Source organism: Colossoma macropomum, unplaced genomic scaffold (genome assembly GCF_904425465.1).
Source record: "Colossoma macropomum unplaced genomic scaffold, Colossoma_macropomum, whole genome shotgun sequence".
In the NCBI taxonomy this organism is placed as follows: Eukaryota; Metazoa; Chordata; class Actinopteri; order Characiformes; family Serrasalmidae; genus Colossoma; species Colossoma macropomum.
Window position 1 is genome coordinate 21,831,190 of NW_023494791.1, and position 22,723 is coordinate 21,853,912.

Genomic DNA, 22,723 nt, shown 5'->3' on the forward strand with positions numbered 1-22,723 from the left:
GAATTTCTACAGGTGCCAGTAATTGTGGCACACATGGATTTAAGAAAAATATATATTTTGTGACAGGATTTAGTTTTTTTCTTTAAACTATTATACCTAAAATAAAGAAGGATCAAAAAGAATAAGTCAGTAAGAATATTTTTGACAGCTCATTTTTCTCATGATTCCCAGAGGTGCAGGTATTTGTGGAGGGCACTGAATGGTGTAGACCTGTTTAGTACCAGGTAGCATTCTACTGCTTAGCTTAGCTTAGCTTACTGTGGCTTCAGACAACAGCACAGGTTAATTGAGACTGACCGAAGTTTTAGTGATGCAAGTGTAGAAGATAAAGCCTCAGATCCTCAGTGGGTAAGTCTATGTCCGTATGAGTGAGGATGTTAGCTGAAGGTACTTTTGCTTCAGTATCCTTGTTAGCACTAGAAGCTAGCATTAGCTTAGCAAATAGTACTAAACAGCTTTACACACATCCACACAGGTTCATTGTGGCCCATTGAAGCTACCTGCTGCGTTCGGGTGTTCGTTAGAAGGTTGTACATACCAGATGGTTAACTACTAAATATGACTTCATTCCATTTGGGTGCTTGTTGAAAGATATGCCCACCACATGGATAAAGAAAGCAATGAGGTCTGGAGAAAACATACTCTGCTTTTCTTAATAAAAGTGAAGGTTTAGGGATGCTCGTGTGCTATTTTAGTAGCTTTTGGGCATAACAGTAATAATTAATAGTTAACAATTTATTAGACAACACAAATTGTTTTGTCTGTTTTAAACTATGACTTTAAGGGTGCTTTAAGAAAGTATCGGAGTTTGATCAGGCTTGATATAGCCAATATGGATCCTTCAAAATATGCCTGGATTGGTGATGATGCTGATCTTGCAGATTGGATCGGGACATCTCTCTTGTCTGATCTTACTCATTATATTTGAAAGCAGTGGAGAGCTCAGGGTGCCAACTTGCACATGATGAGTACCAGACTGTGATGGAGGTGGTGATGTCAGACTCTGTAATAGCTGGACAGAAATGAACCAGCCGCTCTTGAGGCAGGTTGAACTTCTTCAGCAGGCACAGGAAGTAGGATTTCTTTGTGATGGAGTTGTTGTTGTTGTCTCAGTTTGGGTCCTTGATGATTATTGTTCCCAGAAGCTTGAAGGACTCTACGGCCATCATGGTCTTGTCGAGGATGGTGAGGGCTGGCAGGGGTGGGGGGCTTCTGAAGTCCATAGTCATCTTCACTGTTTTGAGCATTTTCGGCTGCAAGTTGTTGCTCGTCACGGTCTCAAATGTCTGTGTGACATAAATGTCTCATAGTGTCATCTGCAAACTTCAGGATTTTGACAGAGGGGTCTGTGGAGGTGCAGTCATTAGTGTGCAATGAGAAGAGCAGTGGGGAGAGCAGACAACCTTGGGGGGCACTGGTACTGATCGTTTGAGTTGCCGGATAAGAATTTTCCTAGCCTCACCTGCTGTTCTGTGCCTCTGAGGAAGCAGGTGAAGTGCTGGCAGGTAGGTGAAGGCAGGGACGCTGAGCTGTGGAGCAATTCCAGAAAAATAGTATTAAATGTAGAGCTGAATTCTAAAAACGACCTGTTGGCCTGATATGCAAACTGCAGAGGGTCTGTGGTGTCCTTTGGTTTTGTTAATACCAGTTTCTCAAAGGATTTCATGATTTCAGAGGCTAGGCTGATGGGTCTGTAATCATTTAGTCCTGTGAAGGCTGCTTTTTTTTCTGGTGTTTCCCTTGCTTTAACACAGCTGATCCAACTGATCAGCTATTTCACAAGCTGTTCCTGAGTCAAAGTGGATCCAGGTGTGGAAAACACTATTGTTGTATTGATAGATCATGGTGCCTTCATGGGAATGGGTTAGATATTCTGAGTAGTGCCAAAATAATCAAATTGGATCATATTGAAATGTGTGATTTTATGATGATTAAACGATTTCCTAAATAGCTGTAACTGGATTGACCTGTCAGTGCTCTGCCCACGTATGTTTTCTTTTGTAGAAAGCCTTGTGAGTTTGGGTGATTTTTACAGAACATGGGGAAAAATCTCAATCAGCCTAGTGAATTTAAGTTGGAGTTTAGAGTCACTACATAATGTTGAGTTTTCAGTTTGAGGTGCTGTGCTACTGAGCAGGAATAGCTAATTGAAAACAGGCAGATTGGAAAAATAGATTAAATTAGAATTTTATGTTTTGACAAAAAACAAAATTTTGTGCTGCAGTTTCTCGTCGGTTCTCAGGTTGGATTTTTGTCAGTGTTCTGTAAAACTTGTCTAACCTGGTTACAGTTGCTACACAAGGATGCTTTTGTGAGCAGAGTGGTTTGGCCAATTAAATTACAGTTCTCATAGCCAGTTATGTAGTATACACAGACAGAGTTAGGGGATTCCACTGACGTGTGGTGGTGTAGTAGTGTCGAGGTGGGTATAGATGGACATACTGTGCTATCCAAGGGATCTTGTGTGCATCCATGTGCTGCAAATACATTTCCCCTCTTTTTCTTGGATGCATATAGCTATATTAGCTCTAACTGAAAAACAATCATCAGTATAACGTAACATGTTAAAGAAGCCAATATAACACTATGAAAATACATTTTTTGTTAAGTGCGTTCCTTCATGTATAAAGTGCAAGTAACACTGTAAGATGTAGCTTAAACCTTCTTCACAAATTCAAATAACGTGCTTTACTGTGTTTGCTTCATTCCCATCCTACTACTGCAATAGGTTAACTAGCAAGCTACATAGCATTACATTAGTTTTGGCAATTACCAAGTTTTATCAGTGACTATAGAGCACCACAGCAGGAAAAGAATGACATGATGCATACTGGTTATATGACTCATGATAGGAAGAGCCTAAAGTCTTTGCTCTTGACAAGGTTTAGGTTTGTTCATCTCTATTCAACACCAACCAATTTACCTCTATTGAACTGTTGACACTGATTTATTAATATCCGTTGACAACTCTATTGGCTAACTAGCTAGGTGCAAATATGTGGCTCTGAGTACATTTAACAACAGCCAGTTAGCAAAACAGCAGGTTAAGCATCATTATGTTTATTGTTACACAAGTCAAGTCAAGTCAAATTTATTTATATAGCGCCTTTTACAACAGATGTTGTCACACAGCAGCTTTACAAAGAATCCGGGTCCACGCCCCCAGTGAGCAAGCCTTGGCGACAGTGGCAAGGAAAAACTCCCTCAACAGGAGGAAGAAACCTTGAGAGGAACCAGACTCAAAAGGGGAACCCATCCTCCTCTGGTCGACACCGGATAAGAGGACAGACACAAAACAGTATAAGTGGATACAGTTTACACAAGGCTGTCAAATTCAGTAAAAAAGTATTTACATGGAATAGGGCCAAATGTTTGACAGTCATGGCGTAAGCAACAAAATGCTTTGGAATAACTTTAGATGTAACAGGATAAATAACCACAAATAGTCTAGGCTACTTTAAGGTTGAGGCATAGTTTATAAATTCATTTAGGTATTTTAGTTTAAATTAAATCATCACTAAACTGTTGAAAGGACTCATACTCACTTAAATTATCGTTGAAGTTGATAGAATGAAACAAGTAGGATGTGCCACTTAACACGCCACCAAGTGCAATGGACAAGCTACAAGCTTCTATAGTTATTCTAACAATTTGTCCTTTTTTCTAATGTTTTGCTGTGTTTTTATTGTTAATTCAGCCTTACTTCAAGTGTATTTTGCAGACTCTTTTACTCTTTAATGTCATGAGCTCTGATAAGGTGATTTAGGCAGTCAAAATATCATACCTATAGTTTTGATGCTGGAAGCATTTTCTGATAAGGTGAATTTAGGTGAATCAGAGCATCCTACCTATAGGTTAATGCAGGGGCTTCTTATAAGCACGCGCTATGGTAGGACATTCAACAACATAGGACAATTCGTCAGAACACCAGTCCAATTTAACCCTTGCCTGAGTATATGTAGTACTACACCGCTGGTCAGGCTGTAACCTCCGATTACTCTCCGTTGAGTGCAGGGGTGTGTGTGTGTGTGTGTGTGTGTGTGTGTGTGTGTGTGTGTGTGTGTGTGTGAGATGCAGCCTGCTGTCTGCCGCTGCCCCAGGCTCTCCAGCTGTTGCATCAGTCTTGATGGCATCAGCACAGAGAAGAGCCTGTGCTTTACTGCTCTTAACCACAGGCATGGAGAAAGCAGTGGATTAGCTCCATGGCTGTCAAATTAAAACCTGCAGGGCGTGAGTGGTGTGACTGTGCGTGAGTGTGTAAAATCTCCCAGGAAGGGGAGGTGGGGGTGGGTGTGTGACTGTGATGTGGAGGGTTGAAGCATGCGTGTCCGTCCCTGTCACTCACCGCTCCAGCCGTGCAGTAACGCTGCGTCTCTTGCACAGCCGATTCTCTATGCTTCAGTTTAACACGCCGCTCTTCGTGTCCCAGCCTGTACGCTTGCATCAGACACACACCAGCATTAATGCGTTTGATTTGTCACCGTGTCTGAGCTGCCTGTGCCTCGCCTGCCTTTACCAGATGCCATAAAGATACGTGAGAAAAGTGACATGCATTTCATAGTTTGGTTAGAACGTTCTGGCTGAAAGAAAGCAGAAATGAATTTGTATTAATGTGTGAACACTGTGATTCAGCAGATCTGAGGGTCAGATTACAAGGCGTGGTGGCCATTTAATGAAGGCTCATCATGACTACAGCCCGAAATATGTGTTGTTTACAACTTACTATAATTCTGAGTCTTTTAAAATGTTATGAATACACAGAGCTCCAAAAGAGCGCCTCCAGCAGAGACATTCAATAACAATCATCTGATCTGTTACACTGTTGCAAAACCCCTATTCAGATCTTTCTATCTGTCTACCTCTTTCTGTCTATCTCTATTTTTGTCTATCTCTGTGTAGAACTGTCTGTCTATCTGTCTATCTGTTTCTCTGTCTGTATCTTTTCTGTCTGTTTCTTTATCTGTCTGTTGGTCATTGTGCCTGTTTATCTATCTGTGTGTCTGTCTTTGTTTTAGTCTGTTTAGTCTGTCTAAATAGCTGCTATTTTAAATCATATCTTTATGTTTTAAACAGAGTTGCATAAAATTATGTTGCATGTGTTTTTATTTTTATTGAAAGTGCTATATGAGTATAAACTGTGTTGAATGTTGCACATTGTAAGTGAACACTGAGAGGACTTCCCATTGATAAAGGGGCTTTCCGATCAGTGAAGTTTTCTGGTTTAAACACTATAAAAGCCTTCTTTTAATGATGTAGTTTGAAGGTGGGAGAAGCTTTTCAAAAAACTGCTGGTGAGCTATTTATTCTCCACTACCTGGCTATGGCAGAAGGATAGATAACATTACTGCTAGTAAGACAAACAGCACTGGAGGTTCTCAGTGCTTGGATCAGACAATATATAGTGAGAGGAATTGCCACTGTCTTCCAGGTTTGTCAAACACTAGAGGGCGTTCCTGAGCGAGTCCAACATGAATGGTCTTCTAAGGAGCTTTGTGCAAAATCATAGTTTACAAAATTAATTTAATTAATACACTAGTTTTCTGAACACAGAACAGCATGCAGTATTTCAACACTGCTGTAATATTTATAAATGCTTTTCAACTCCAGTTACAGGACTATAACAGTGCCTCATTGACCTTAATGACTTTTGTGAGCGCAAACTGCTTCACTCGGCCAATGAACTGGCCAACTTGCCAACCAATCAGCACTCAGTAGCAGTAATGCTAATGTCCTACTGCCCAAAACCTGTTTGCTATAGAAAAACAGAGGTTTTCTATTATTATTTTTTTAATAGGTTACATCCTTCTACTTTCCAAAATTAAAGGATGTTTTCACACAAGTGTTTAGAAATATATTTAATTTTTATTTTTAGCCATTTAGCTCATTTTCCCCCATTCACTGAGAACTCGCAAGCTTTTTTTTTTTGTTTGTTTTTTTGTTTTTTTACATTATGTGAAATAGGAAGTGGCCAGGCTCCCTTGGCTGTAAGACATATTTTCATAATGCATGCTAGGTACTGTACACTCTTTAAAAAGGTGGTTCTTCAAGGGGTTCTTTAGTAAAGACAGGGGGTGCTGTATTAACACCAAAAAAGGTTCTTCTCTTGTTACTGTTACTTATTGTACTGTTATTGTTACTTATTGTTATTGTTGTTGCTTGACATCTTAACAATAGCAGAACCTTTTTTTGGTGCTGTGTAGAACCATATACAGCACATTCTCCATCAATCTGAAGAACCGTTTTCTCTCTCTCTCTCTCTCTCTCTCTCTCTCTCTCTCTCTCTCAGCTGCCGTCATAAGCAGTGGAGGACAGATCTGCCAGCGTCCAGTGTGGTGATCACATTCCATAATGAAGCCCGCTCTGCTTTGTTGCGCACTGTGGTCAGGTGGGTCTGCCTGTTGGCCTCCAGCATTTTTCAGCATTCTTCCCTCCTTTGCTGTTGTGCTCAGTGCTTTCTGCTGTGTTCATATCTATATTAAAATAAATAAAGTATGGTATATTAATCGAATAGCTGCAGCTGCAGAGAACACCATGTTATTTCCAGCCATACAAATTATACAAAGTCAACAGTATGAGACATTTTCACTGGAGTTTGTAAACCAATATGAGAGTTTTCATAATTCTGCTATATATGTTTCAGAAATATTATGAAATATGCTGTGTTTATGCAGACGTATGTATGCCAGAAGTTTGATGTAACTGGACCTTTGAAAGTTTTAGCCCTGCTCTATTGCTATGTCCTATAAGAACCTTTGAACCTTGAACCTTTCCCCACAGCGTACTGAAGAAGAGTCCTCCCCACCTGGTCAAGGAGATTATCCTTGTGGACGACTACAGTGACAACCGTAAGTGTCCTGTCTGTAGCCCTGAAACCTCACCTGCATTCACATCTCTATGATAAAACTAGCTTTATCATTCAAAGTTAAGCTTTATCTGTTATGTCCTGACGTTACTTGATTAGAAGGCTGGAGAAATGCATGGAGGGAAATCTACTGCTCTGTATTGTGGAGCTTACTTTCTATGCACGGCTGTTGGGGTATCCACCATTGTTCAGCACTTTTGATCGTACTCCATTTCACTCTTTGTCTCACAGCTGAAGACGGGGCCTTACTCGGGAAAATCGAGAAAGTCCGAGTCCTTCGGAATGATCGGCGAGAGGGTGAGTGTTTTACCCGCAATGCACAGGACACTGTGGTATGTCCTCCAAATTGTGTGTGTGTGTGTGTGTGTGTGTGTGTGTGTATAGATGATATGTGTATGTATATATATATATATATATATTATATATATATATATATATATATACACACACACACATTTTAAATATATATGAAAATGCACTTTCAATATCTATTATAATTTGTAGAAAAACATTACCGGATAATGACACCAATGATTATGAAGGTTATGCTAAACTGTACAGCTGTACTTAATATGCTGAGTCATTTAATGAACGTTCATGAGTAGATTGCAGTCTACTGAAGTGTGCAATTTCAATGCCAAAGTGGCTCTGTAATTGTCTTTGATATATTAAAATAACATAGCATATAATTCTTACTTATGACTGATTCATTCCTTCTACTGTGTAGTCCTGGCCGTCCACTGAAATGAAGATTGTAACAGTTTAAGCTCTAGACCAATATGCCATTATTATAGCACAGGAAAACTTTTTCCAGATGATTGCTGTGGTGATTTTTAAGAGCACTGTGTAATTTCATAGGGGGGCTAAGGGGCAGAAAGGTTTATAGCAGGCATAGAACTAGAGCCGGTGTGCATTTATAATAAACTCGTAAAAGCCCTGACTCAGCTCTAAATGGCTGCATGTAGTTGTGCAACCTATGAATATGACTTAAGAATTTTAACAGATTCTTTCTAACATTTCCGCTGTTTTACCTGCCTAGATTGCTAGTTAACATTCTAGCCAAATTTGCCTAATTGATCAGATTAATAGATGAGACTCCAGTTAAGCCGACCTTCAAAAAGCCGTCTCTTGATTTGATACCTTTATTGTCATTCCCCTTTAACGTCATACCTTCTGTACGAGCATGAACCTTATGAAAACACTCTAGTCCACTCTATTGAAGTGTTTGGATAGAACAGAACAGCTGAAAAATAAATGGTCTATTATGAGAGTGAGTGTATTTTTGGAAGGTGTTATGAGTATCTGTCCAGCAAGAAAATGCAGTTTTGCAGCCAAAAAAAGACCTGCTTATTGTTCTCCTCTCCCTTTCAGCGTTGGCAAAACAAACTTCCTTTAGTTGCAGACAGGCAGTTTTGGCCCTCTGAGTTGCACTAAGGTTAAACCAAGGCACTTATAAACTTTACATTATTATTTTAAGTCTTGATTAATACTACTTTGTCTAAATCAAAATGGAAAGAGGCAACAACTAAAGCTTTAACTGGGCCTGAAATTTTGATTAGAATCCAAATATAGTCTGAAAAGGTTAGACGGTGACCAGCACCGTAAAGAGCTGCTTGTTTTTAGCCTAGCTTTAAACCTTATTTTAAGACTTACTTTTTTTTTATTTTATACTTTTTCTTTTAAGATTTGTATTTATTTATTTATTTTTTTTTTATCTATTTTGTTAATTGTTAATATTTTTGTAAAATGCTTATGTGAGGAGGACTAGGACATCGAGACACTCAGTAAATAACTGGAATCAATGCAAGGCACTGCTGGAATGTCAGCCTCAGCTCCACACATCGAAAACTCGCCTCAGGACGGCCCTCGGGGCCTCATGTGTAGCTGGACAGATTGCCCAGACTTGTGGAAGGACATGGGGAAACGCGGTGCACTGGGCAACAGGGCCACCTGCGCCTGGGCAACTTCCATGCTGAGCAGAAGTCACTTAAACCAGGCAAGACCTCTGAAACTTATGCTGGGGACTCTCGTGGTAACGCTCACGCCTATGGAAAGTGGAGTCTAGGAATGCCAGCATCACAGAAGACGGCCTGGATCTCCACTGCCTTAGCCTGAACTCACCACAAGCAACAGATTCAAAGTACTGGGCTCCTCCCTTGACCAGTGTTTTAGTAATTGGCGACGCAGTTGTGCGGAACCACACTCCAGCTAAAGGTCTGTTTTATGCCTCGCTGGTGCTCGAGTCATAGATATTGCAAAACACTGCACACTATTTTCAGTAAGTATAAGGATACTGGTGCTGTTGTTGTGCATACAGGAGTAAATGACACACGAGATAGAAAGAGGAACAAACAACAGCCAGAGATGTAGTTTCTGGCCCACTACCAACATTTAGCAGAGGAAAGGAGATTTTGAGCAGACTCTACACGCTGAATGAGTGGCTGAAAATGTTGACTGAGGACAATAACTTGGATTTTATTGACAATTGGAACACTTTTTGGGAAAGACCTTGTTTTTATCACACAAATGGACTGCAACTAAGTCGCCACGGCTCTACATTTTTGTCATCAAACTACAAGTAGGCAGTCAGTAAATTGTGTGAAAAAAGAGAATGATGGATACTTCTCTATTCAAACTGTAGTAAGCAGTCACAATGCAGCACATGCAGGAGCTAAAGGAATAAATACTTGAAGTTAGTTGAAGTTTATAAGCCTACTTATTGCACTGTAACAATTTTAGAGTGCTGCTGCTTAATGTAAGAGCACTAACTAACAAAACCAGCACTGTCAGTGATCTTATCTGTGAACAGAAACTGGATTTTGTAATACTGAAACTTAGCTTAGTTCAGATAAGGCAGTGTCCCTGATTGAAGAATTATGATTTGATTGTACTGGAAGTCAGGAAGGGAGGTGGTCTAGCTGTTGTTTTTTTCCAGTATTTTTAATTACAAAAACATTTCATTAGGAACAGTTTCTTCTTTTGAATATCTTGCTGTTCTACTTAAAGGTCAGGAGCCAGTCTTGCTGGTGGTTGTTTATTGTCCACCCAAATACGCACCATCCTTCTTACCAGAATTGTCTGAACTACTGTCTGTCTGTGTAACTAATCATGACAGGATTCTTCTAAACAATGATTTCAATTTTTATGATGAAACCTCAGACAAAAATGCTACTGAATTCATGCAACTTTTAAACACATTTGATTTTACTCAGCACGTAACTAGTCTGACACCTTCATGGTCACACTTTAGTCATGTCAAGGTTTATTTATTAACATGTATGAAATTTTGGATATCACCATCTCAGATCACTAATGTGTGTTTTTTAGTATGTCTGCTTATGTTGATATGAAAGAAAAAACAGTATTTTAACACATCAACATGGCTGCCTTTAGTAACAATCTACATTACCTCCTCTACACATTAACTCAACAGTGCATGATATGCTCAGCAGTTTTCACTGTATGCTAAGACCTGTTTTAGATACTGTTGCAGCAGAAAAAACTAAAGAGAAATCCTTGACCACAAAAATGCCATAGAAAAATGAACAGATAAACCAATTGAAAAGGGACGGCCACAAAGCAGAATGGAAATGGAGGGAAACTAAACTAAACTAAACAATGCAGTGCAAACAGAGAGACAGAAACACTACTCAAACCTCACTAATGACAATGGAAACAACCCAAAAGTTTTATTTTCAATAACTGAAAATGGCCTCTTAAATCCTAAATTAACCAATGATTATCTCACTGGGGTTTCAACACCAAATGTAATGAATTTGCATTATTTTTTGCTAGAAAAATCACTAACATTCTGTCACATTGTATTACTTTAAAACTACCAGTAGTAGACTTTATTCAACAGCAAAACACGCAAAAAAATATGAATAGTTTGAAAAAGATTACTGAGAACCTCAACATGTTATCATATAGCTGAATTCCTCTACCCGTGTTTTAGATTCTATTCCAACAGCATTTTTTAAAGATGTATTTGACAGATGAACACAATATCCATTAAAATCACATTTGCTTCAGAGCAAAGCACAGCCCTGAAACTGCTTTAGTGAAGGTTGTGAATGATCTGAGAATAAATGCTGATGCTGGTGATATTTCTGTACTTATGATTCTGGATTTAACTGCTGTATTTGACACCATAGACCTCAGACTACTTCTAAATTGGCTTGAGAACTTGGCTGGTCTTTCTGGAACTGTGTTAAACTGGGAATTTACATATTGTCAACTGAAAGACAGTATTTTGTAAGCATAGGTGAACATGTCTCAGATACACGTGATATTCTCTGTTTTCAGTTTTCTTTGTATGTGCTGCCACTTGGTCTGATTATTAAGAAGCATGGCATCAGTTTTCGTAGTTATGCAGATGATACACGACTGTATAAATCTGTAGCTCCGGACAATGTTGTTGGTAATATGTCTGTCCAGGATCATAAGCTGGATGAAAAGCAATTTTCTAAAACTTAATCAAGACAAGACAGAAGTAATTATACTCTGTAGTGAAGCAAAGAGGAAAAAGATGCACAAAAGAAGAAATGGAAATGGGAAAACTTGCAACAGCAAGAATATTAACACAGACTAGAAAACAAGACCATATTAGACCAGTTTTAGCTTCACTGGCTGCCTGTTTCCTTTAGAATCGACTATAAAATGTTCCGAATCGTGATTTAAGATCATCTAGTGCGAGCCTGCTCCATATTCCACGCATAAAACTTAAAAAGAGAGCGGAGAGGCAGCGTTTTGTTTTTATGCACCAAAGATCTGGAACACATTACCAATAAACATTCATCAGGCTCCTCCTGTCAATGGCTTTAAAAATTAGTTAAAAACATATTTCTTTACTTTAGTGTTTAACTAGTTTTTTTCCATTGTTTTCCTTGTTTTTACTGGAATATTACTTTACCTGTCTTGTTAGTTGTATTTGTATTGTATTTTTATTTATACTTAGATTTTGTGCATTTTAATTTTAATTATTATCAAAACATCCCCTTTTCTGCCATTGCTTTTATTTATTGCATTTTTTGGTTTATTGTTGATTATCTTTTTTCTCTTCTTCCTCTGTTTTTACTTTGCATTGTGAAGCACTTTGAGCTACATTTTTAATGTATGAAAGTTATTATATAAATAAGAATATTTTTTTTATTTGTTTTGTTTTTAGAAATAAACTACACATTCCTAATGCTGGTGCCTGCGTAGTTACCTCAGCGACAATGTTGCATCACTTAGCGACAAAGATACCTGTCATCACATCATCAATTAACAAAATAAAAAAAAAATGCAATTACAGGCTTATTACTGTACAAGTTTAAGTTTAAAAACTGGGACAGAACAAAGGTCAGTACAGCAACATCTCAGTTTTTACTCGTACTGGCAATTTATTCATCAGTCAGAGCCTTCAGATAGCATTCCAGAAGGTTTTAAGCATGGAAAACTTTAAGCTGTGTGATTTGTGGTTCACACTCTGGTCTTATGGACCTCAGTGGTTTTGCTGCTACACCATGTGTGACTCTACACATAACCTGGCAGCAGCTGGATTAAAATTCAGGGCCCACGAATGGCTACAAGGCCCACAGTATAATATTATCACGTTACTTGAGCTGCATTGTGATTCTTTTATATATTTTAAAGGTTTGTGATATGCTAGGTTTTGCAATTTATTATGTTTGGCTGTAGATTACTACTCTAAAGAATACTTTATTCCTTTTTTTATTGAAGCAAATCAGAATTGTGTAGTAGACAGATTTTGTTCATTGATTTAACAGATGCTTTTATCCAGAGGAGTTTACAGTGGCTGGCAAAGGTATTGATAAGAGCTTTGACCAGCAGTATTTTGGTAATCTGTTAGTCTAACAATGGTTTTAATAGGCATTTAAATGATTCCTAATTAAATAATGAAATATCTGTGTATCAATACTGTTTTTTAACAATATTGCGATAATGCATTGTACTTCATTTACTTCTACCACTCCTAATAAATGCATGCCAGAAAACACTCTAAAAAGTGTCGGATTGACTATGAGAATGTGAAATTTGAACCCGTTTGAGAAATGATGACCAAACCCGACGTGAATGCCTGGGTCCTCTCGGGTCCACACAAATATTTAAAGCTGTAGTAACAACTGGCGTAAGGACTGTGGAAATTATTAGTGACTTAAATTTGATTTGCTTGTATAGAATTACTGCATGTCCTTTTATGTTTATAGGGGCTGTTAAGGGAGGATTCTTTTGACGTCTTACAGAGATTGTGAAAAGGATGATAGCTTAATGGATGAATTATTGCATTAGTGTGCTATTCAGCAGCATTACTTCCTCTCAGCGGCCGTAAGCTCCACCATTTGTCATAGTAGTATTAGGTTTTGTGAAAGTACCTGGAGTCATGGCTGTATCTGAACTGCTGGATCACCGTGTAGTTTTTCTGCTAATCTGATTAGAGTTGAGATGTGATGTCAAAATGTGCAGAGAGAAAATTCCCCACGGCGGTTAGATTAGGGGCAGAGATAAACACTGTCTGTTCTTTGAGCAGCCGCGGGCAGCATCTCATGTCTCTTTCTCCCTTTCTCTCTCTCTAGGTCTAATGCGGTCTCGTGTCCGAGGGGCAGATGCAGCCACAGCTACTGTCCTCACCTTCCTGGACAGCCACTGCGAGTGTAATGAACACTGGCTGGAGCCTCTGCTGGAGAGGGTTGCCGAGGTTAGTGTAACTTCTACAGGGCATCTAACTCATCTAGTACACACAAGCACTCTTACAGATGGACAAATCCCACAGGCTGCACAACCTGCGTTTTTCATTCTCACATTTGACAGACTGTTCCTGATTAAAATGGCGGGAGAGGAGCTCTGCTGTCATGCTATCAGAGCGGCTCAGTTCACTAGTTGAGCTTTACTGCTGCTGCGTCGTGAATATTCATGAGGGAAGTTCTGTATCTGTAGAGTTGCTTCAACCAGGCAATGCTTCTCTAATGAAATGGTGCTTTCATAGGAGACTGTTCTTTATTTCAAGGGCCCAGATCACAGGAAACTGGATTTTATTGCTTTTGTGAGTAAGAGTGTGATGTACTTTGGAAACACTGTTAAACGTATCATTCACTCCGTACAGTCCACACACAGTTGTATGGAATAGTCTGGGCATCCCTGGTTAAATGACGTTTTACCTCTTTTAAACACATCCTCTACAGAGAACTTGCAAAATTTAATATACTGGGAGGGGAAAAAACAAAGCATAAAATTTTCCAAATTATTTTGTGTTTTTATTTGAGCTTAATATGTAATATATAATAAGCAAGTACATAGAATTGCACTACAGAAAGTGGAGTACAATTAGCGGAAAATACTATATTTCAGTTTCAACTTATTTTCAGTTAGAAAATCAACACGTAATTTGACCAGGGGTATACATACTTTTGCATATGACTGTGTATAGAAACAAACCTCCCCTTTGATGTTAAAAAAACTAGCTCATTTTACATATATCTTCCTCTTCAGCCCGCAACAGTTCACACTGAAGTTATAAGGATTGTTTCAGCCTCTGCTGCTTTTGATCAAGGCACAGTGTTAGGGCACAGAACATGGTTCGTTTGCATATATTAGTCTTAAAAGCACAGTAACTAGAACAGCCTGCCTAATGCTTGGAGATAAAGAGAATTTTTTAAAATTATGATGTAAAAATGTACAAATGTCCTAAGGTGGCCTTAATAAAAAAAATACAAGAAAAGTACAGAATAAGGGATTACTCCTAGAATATGTCATATAATTAAACCTCGACTTTGACTTGACTTTCATTCTCTTGAAATAATTAGACCTATTTAATTTTTTAGAGTGCAGTGCAAAAGCTTTAGACACCTGAGAAAATTGCATTTAAAAAGTTGTTTTACTGGGCGGTAAGCATTCATTCACTCAGGAAAAACTAAAATTAGAACAAATACGAATAACATAATGCACATTAATACATAATAAGTAATGGTTTTATGTATGTTAATGTGTTAATATAACTCTCTTTGTGGCAACCCATTATTACTTGTTATTATCCAATACCTGGCTTGACTAATCAGTATTTCATTATGTTAAATAAAGTGTATTGTGCAAAAGCTTTAGGCACCTGAAAATTCGATTTAAAAAGATTTCACAATGTAAAAAGTGTACTTAAAATATTCTCACTAACCTATATGTTACTGACTGCAGTATTTTCTGATACACTGCTGTTTATTCATCATAAATGTAGTAATGAGTAGCAGCTTATTGGGTTACCTTAGATGAGGTCGGGGCAACGTTAGTTAAAATATTTTCATACTTCACTGTACCCACAGTGTGCTGAGGGTGTGTATGTTTGCCGAGCAGGTGAGTCACTCTTAAGCGAAAGAAAAGCCATTGATGAACAAACACATCCTGCCTGGCACAGGACCAGTCAAACAGACACACCTTTATAGGATAATCGAATAATCCTGCAATTTGGCTTCAGTTACCTGCAGGCATCCCTGAGCTGCAGCTCTCTCACGATGATATAGATGTAGCAGTTCTGTCACTTTGGCTTGGTTCCAGTTCTGATAACTGAAAAGCTCCTTTTCTGTTGCAGAGCATTTTAAAAATGATGCAGCGCCTCCTGAACCTCAGTTATGCTTGAACTTTTTCAGCTAGTTTAAGTTTTTCTGAAACTGTTGGAGGGAAAATGAACACGACCAATAAACACCATCACTAACAAACAGAAGTGTGTTTGCGGCTGTGTCAGGATTTGAGAAAATATATTAATTTGTTTCTCTATTTAGGAGTGATTAAGTGACTCAGAGTAATAGGTGTGTGTGCTGCAGATAAATACATATTGAATGCAGCCTCTGTGCTACTCATCCACTAAATAGAGAGTATAATAAAAGTGTTGTGTAGTTTAGTATTTATTACCGGACTTGTATTGACCACTGCTGTAATTATACCAGAACTGCAGCAGCATCTGTAAAATGGGCCACACACACTTGAAAATCTGTTTGCGCCCTGGCTGAGCTTTTGCATCATAAATTTCAGAGCAAATTCGGAAAAGAACTTGCAATGAATCTGCTTGAATTCAGTTTAACATGAATCATTTTTTAATTGGGGCTGACAATCTCATGTTTTAGATTTTTTAATTAAATTTAATTTTTATTGTCAGTTCTGACAGTATAAATTTTTTTCACAGACAGATTTTAAAGGGCCCATTTAATGGAAAAATGAATTTTGATGTAATATTGAAACATTGTTAAAGTTTCATAATGTACCTCCCCAGTCAGTATGTCCATATATAGAAACTAAGCTGCAAAAACAGCCCATTTTAAATGAATTGTTTTTGTGATGTCACACACCTGAACACATTTACATATTCAGCCTACAGAAGATCTAAAGAGCGTTTCAGTCCATGCTGCTTTTTGAATGAGGACCAATACGAATAATCCTGCAAGGGTAGCCAATCAGAACAGCCATGATTTACATATATTCAAGTGTTGTTTGTTTTACAGCTGAAGATGCTCTCAAATGTATATGTGCCCTAATATTGATTACTGTCTGTGCTGCTGTATTTATGATTACAAATGAAGAAAGTTCTCTCCTCTTCCTCGGCCCTGTGCTCTGAGCATTGTATGAGTTTCATAATGTACCACAACACCTGGAAAACAGGCCTTACAAGCATCCCTAACATCATTTATTTCTTCTGTATTATTCAGTATATCTGGTGTGATGTGTCATTGCATCATAAACATGTTTAAATAATTTAAGGGTGATTGATTTTACAAAGCTAAATGTCTTACAGATGTCTTACAAATGACTTACATATGCATCATATATGCATGAGTGTGTGTGTAAGGAGCAAGAGGGAGTAATTTGATGTCTGAGGAGTTACGGCACAGTAGTAAGTTATGGAACCGCTGCTGTAGAGGAGGTCATAATATTACATGTTATATGTTGTTTACTTAATTAATTTGTTAATTGAGAAATGTAAAAAAATGTCTTTAAAACATTCTCAGTAAACAAATATTACTGAGTTTAGTATTTTCTGATATTATGCTGTTTACTTACAGTACATATAATAATAAATAGTAGCTTATTAGGTATTTTTTCAAAGTTTCAGTCGACTTGAAAATCAAGAAAAAATCCTTAATTGCCAAATTAGTGCGAAGTGCTAAGCCCATTTTTAATGATTAGTTTTTTTGATGTCACAAAAACCTAATGAATAGACATATTCTGCCTACAGAAGTTAGGAGTGTGTCAGGCCATGCTACTTTTTGAATGAGGCACAATACAGGGTAGACAATCATAACAGCGGTCATTCATTTATATTAATCTTAAAGGGACAGAAATATAAACAGCTTTTTTAATTCTAAGCAATAAAGAGAGCTTAGAAAATGGTCATGTATGACCACAAATGTTAGTGGAATTTAGGGAAAAATGACAGTTTAAAAAAAAATGTAAGATTTCAGACTTTTATGAAACAAAAAATAAGAACAAAGAACAATAGTAACTGGTGTGTATGACAAAGTTTACATGTTTGAAAGTGAAATAGACTAGTTAAGCAGAGCTTTACTCCTTCAGTTTGGTTACTCAAAATAGCATCACGTTCCTGAATATAGTTTTCTTACACAAATCAGACGATTTATCGGTACTAGTTTGTCATTAATCTGCTTATCTGCAGTGTCACAATCCCAATCCTAATAACAAGCCTCTTTTTAGAGAAATGTCACGAACAACTTCCTTGTGTTCCTGATGGTTGATTTGTGCTGACTCGAGCGCTGGCCTCCTTTCTCCTTTTATCTCTCACTGGCAGGACAAGACACGTGTCGTCTCACCCATCATTGATGTCATTAACATGGACAACTTCCAGTATGTTGGAGCCTCTGCTGATCTGAAAGGAGGTAAAAAAAACCTCTCTCTTCAGAACTCCTGCATGTTTCTTTTGTGTGTGTCTCTTCTCTCCCTCCTTGCTTTTCCCTTCTTGTATCATTGGAAAATCATTCAGTTAGGGCTTGTGTAGTACAGTATGAACGTCTGTGTGCACCTGTGTGCACTTATATTAACCTTAAAGTCTTAGCAGGTTGATAAAGACATGAAGTACTCCTGTGTTTTTCTGCCTAGTCTTCTGTATTTGTAGTATACGATTAATTACAACATACAGTCATTTCTTAGGGCTGGCCCAAATAATTAGAATACTCAAGTATTCATTCGGTATGTTTGTATTCATAGCCTTATTTAATATTTGAAAGCTTGTCTTTTGTTAATGCTGTAGACTTCACCAGAATTCTGCAACACTCCCGTGGATTCCTGACATTTTAGAGTTAGTCTTGTTTATCACTGTTTAAAACAAAGCATTAGATCATAAATCCAGAGGGAAATGGCAAATACAACCCCATTTCCAAAAATTTGAGACGCTGTGCAAAATGTGCAGATCATTGAAACACTGTATTTAATTGACAGTAGTATAAAGCCAACTTATCAAATGTTGAAACTAGGGAATATTATTGTTTTTGTTTTTTTTTTAAATATATGTTGAATTTGATTCCAGCGACATGTTTCAAAAAAGTTTGAACAGTAGCTTGTTCACCACTGTGTTGCATCACCTCCTCTTCTAATCAACGCTCTGTAAGCATTTGGGAACTGATGAGACCAATTGCTGTACTTTTTAAAGTGAAATGTTTCATTCTTGCTTGATATAGGATTTCAGCTGCTCAACAGTTCGGGGTCTCCTTTGTTGTTTCTGAATAATTTTTTGTACATTTTTCTATATTTCGTAAAAGAACAGAAATCCCATTCTTTGAAAAATTCTTATAATAAAAGCAAAAGGGCAAATGCTTCATCACAAGCCCCTTGTGACTCCTCTGTTTAGGACAGGAAAAAAAGGAAAACTAGGGAAAAAACAGGCAAAACCCTTTTGAAAGGAACTGATCGATTTAGTTAGGGGAATGAATCCTATTGCCTCTGTATCTGAGTGTGATCCCTCATGCGGTTTGATGTTATAAGACCCAGCTCAAGTACACACTGCATAAATATCACCCTGCTCTGCCATTCTGTTTGGTCCTCTCCTCCTTCTTCATACATTACACTGATTAGACTGCGATTTCCTTTCCTGATGTAATTCCCAAATTGAAGGCCACATCCCAGCAGGAGGCCGCAGGGAATTGTGAGGTGGGCGGGAGCTAAAATTAAATTCCCATTATCTTCCATTTACTGCCCTCGAAGGCTACGTTCTGATTAAACCTATCACAGCCATTTTATTTTCCTCTTTTATTTTCTCCTAACAAGTAAAATGGCTGAGTGTGAGTTTGTTAAACTGGGCTGTGAGAGCCAGAGCACCATCAGTATTGTAGGAAAGTTCAGGGTGGTCAGAGTGTCCTTTTTCCAGCCTGAAAGCCGGGGTGGCCACAGCACTCCAGAGCTATTAGCCTTAGCAGATGGTGGCACTGAGAAGGGAGCAGATGTCTGTATTTTTATTTGTATATTTTTTTCTCAGATCGATAATCACTCTGATTTGGCCGTCTTTTTGGTTCTTAAATCACTGTAAAATAAAAATATGGTCTGAATGTTTGTTGAACTAGTCATGATGTATTTAGCACAAATAAGCCTCATTGATTTCTGTTTTCAGCTGAGCTGTTAAAGGGGAATTCCATCAATTTTTCAAACTTTCTGCATAATTCAGTCGTTAGGATGTAAGTCGTTCAGAGTGGTTTGATGTTCTAGAGAAACTGACCAACTCGTATTTCTTTACAGTGGGGGTGATTCACACTGTCTACAATGCAAATATAGCCATTTTAATGACTATCCAGAACATCCACTGAATCAACATGTGTCCTCTGAGTTTTATATGTAATGTTGATAATGATAAAATAGTGATAATTCTGAGAAAAATGTTTTATTTATGGACTGTTTTGCCTTTCATGTACCACATAACCAGGAAAGAAGTTTTAGGCCAAAATCTTACCTCACAACTGTCATTAATCAATGTCTCAGACAGCAGGCAGCATATTTATAACCATTTAGTGTAATAACTTACAGTGATGTCGCTTTCAGAGCCAATAAAACACTTTAAATGGTTCCTAGCACAGTTACTGGGAACAATTCTGTATCAGTAAGTTTGTCTAGATCGTCACTCTCTTTACATCTTAATGATTTAATAATGCATGAATTATTAACAGTGACAGTATAATTTATACCAGTTTTATTTGAACTCCTCTTAAAGGTTTATTCTAAATTAATGCCCCATGTGTTTTGTCAGCCTGCAGTGGGCCAATTTTAGTGAAGGCGTATCAGTTGCAATAAGATCTAATGTGTGGTAATTGGTTGCTTCAGGCTCATGATTATTGGTTTAGACACTTCATGACTGGACAGTTCTACTCTGAAAAGCTCCAAAACTCAGTCCCATCTTTAGACACGGGAAGACATATAGGTAATTATCCCAGTGCAGCGGCAGTGGGCTGAGCAGTCACGATGTCTGGCCTCGGTCAGCACAACTTGGAGGTCTATTTTTTTCTTCACACCAGCTATGGGGAAAATTATGACTTTCATTTCTAATCTGATGTATTTCTGCAGGTTTTGACTGGAATCTGGTCTTTAAGTGGGACTACATGACTCTGGAACAGAGAAGAGCACGACAAGGGAACCCTATCGCCCCTATCAAGTAAGCTTGTTGTGTTTGTGGTTTTTCCTCATTTTCTGCTTTAGCAACTGCCTGTAAATTCAATTATCATTTAGATTAACATAGATCATGATATATAGCATGTTCAACTGGAAGCTGTTAATTGCTACACCAATATTGCATTTAATAATGTGAAATAACACTGTCAGCACAAACTGAGATAGCAGCAATATATCAAACGCTGTGGAATAACACTGATTATCATGCTTGTTCTCCAAACAACTGCAAATTTAATGATATAATAAATAACGCACATTATGGGTCGAATGCAGAGTCACACATCCTCTCTTGTAGATGAGATTAATTCATTTGGAAAGGCAAACACACTCTTAAAATTATTTTAATAGACGCTACAGAAAGCTCTTTGTCAGCGATGCCGTGTGTTTGCTTGTGTTTGTAAATGGATCGGCATCCAGGGAGTGACTGAGGAAGGATAATTATTAGCTCAAGGGAACAAAGACTAGTGATGTCTCTGCTCTAAAAGAAAACAGCACAGCAAATACCTTTAAAAAGCGTTATATAATAGCTGCATTATAGTGTGATGTGGGCGCTGGATTTACAGTGTCTTGGTTTAGAAGTGGTGCAGTGACTTTATGAAGCTTTTTTAACACAGTGATCAAAGTACTTTGCAACTCAAAGATTTTATGAGGATGACAATGATTACTGAACCGTTGAAAATAATGTGAGCATAAAAACTCATTTGAGAGAAAGAGGAAAGAAAGAAAAGAGCAAATTCGCCTTGTGTGAGACTCATCATAAACCTTCACAGAGGTTTCTTAATCTCTTGTCAGCATCAGCTAACTTTTTATCTTTAGCTAACAAGTGATGTTCCTTTGATAGCTCAAATGGAAGTGAAAGTGTTATTTTGGAGAATCAGACTGAATAAGGGTGTCCTTACTAGGCACTGCTTCTGAGGCGCAGTGGTTCTGTACAATAAAGACACGTGAGACTAGAAACTAGGGCATGGCAGTTAAAAGATATGTTTGAATTGGCATTTTGTTTAACAAGCCATACGATGTGATTTTCCCATATCTTAGGACTCCTATGATCGCTGGGGGCCTCTTCGTCATGGACAAAAGCTACTTTGAGGAGCTGGGAAAATACGACATGATGATGGATGTGTGGGGTGGTGAAAATCTCGGTGAGAGGAAAATCTGTGCTGTCTGTGTTCAGCTGTTACACCCAGGCCAACGTGACACAACTTGAAGTAGCACTGATACATCAATCAGACATGATTATGTTTTCCATAATCTTAAAGACGTTCTTATCTACAAGCTTCTGCTTACATGCTTGCAATTTGTTTCTAAGACAAACATAAACAAGCTCTTAAAAACATAAAGGTGCCAGAGAGGGTTTTTCGGAGCAGTGCCATACACTCTTAGCAAAAAGGGTTCTATGTAGTACTTAAAAAGGCTTCTTTGACTCAGTTCAATAGTGAAAGCCTTTTTGGTGCTAAGTTGAAACATTTTTAAACGGGTTCTTTAAAGAACTATTACTGGTTTCCCATCATAGAGAAGAACCATTTGACCATACAAAGAACAACTTATGCATGCAGATGATTCTTTGAGTGTTCATGGTTCTATAGAGAGCCATTGCCTTTACTAAGGACCCCTCGAATAACCCTTTGTAGAAGAACCCTTGAGTGGATGGTTCTTTTAAAAATGAGATGTACAGTCATCTCCACAATTATTGGCACCACTGGTAAGATGATAAAAGAGGGTTACAAGAAATTCACCTTATGATGAATCAGCTTAATCTCAAACTGAAAAAACTATAATTTAAGTAAATTTATTTTTGAAAAAATCTCTTATGAAGTAAAAATTATTTTGAACAGTATCATATGTGCCACAATTATTGGCACCTCTGCATTCAACACTTTGTACAATCTCCCTTTACCAATAAAACAGCACTTACTCTTCTCCTATAGCATCTTATAAGGTTGGAGAACACCGAGCAGGGAATTTGAGACCATTCCTCTTTACAGAATCTCTCCATGATTTTGTGTTCAGTAAACCATTTTTGCATTGATCTGGATGTATGTTTTGGATCATTGTCGTGCTGGAAGATCCAGTGATAACCTGTTTTTAGTTTCTTGGCAGAGGCAGACAGATTTTGATTTAAAAATATCCTGGTATTTTATGAGTCCATGATGCTATGTACCTTAACGAGGTTCCCAAGACCTTTGGAGGATAAACAGCCCCACAACATCACAG

At 37.9% G+C, this 22,723-nt stretch overlaps 1 protein-coding gene across 5 annotated transcripts in view; it reads left to right on the top strand.

Moving 5' to 3' along the window:
• Nucleotides 1–22,723, top strand: part of galnt2 (UDP-N-acetyl-alpha-D-galactosamine:polypeptide N-acetylgalactosaminyltransferase 2) — a 105,351-nt gene that overhangs the window by 73,674 nt on the left and 8,954 nt on the right. For all 5 annotated transcript variants that reach the window (XM_036574402.1, XM_036574404.1, XM_036574403.1 and 2 more), the window contains 7 exons: nt 6,287–6,385; nt 6,778–6,845; nt 7,094–7,159; nt 13,441–13,562; nt 17,649–17,736; nt 20,405–20,492; nt 21,548–21,651. In XM_036574402.1, coding sequence (XP_036430295.1) covers nt 6,287–6,385; nt 6,778–6,845; nt 7,094–7,159; nt 13,441–13,562; nt 17,649–17,736; nt 20,405–20,492; nt 21,548–21,651 — 635 coding nt within the window. The remainder of the gene's footprint in view (nt 1–6,286; nt 6,386–6,777; nt 6,846–7,093; nt 7,160–13,440; nt 13,563–17,648; nt 17,737–20,404; nt 20,493–21,547; nt 21,652–22,723) is intronic.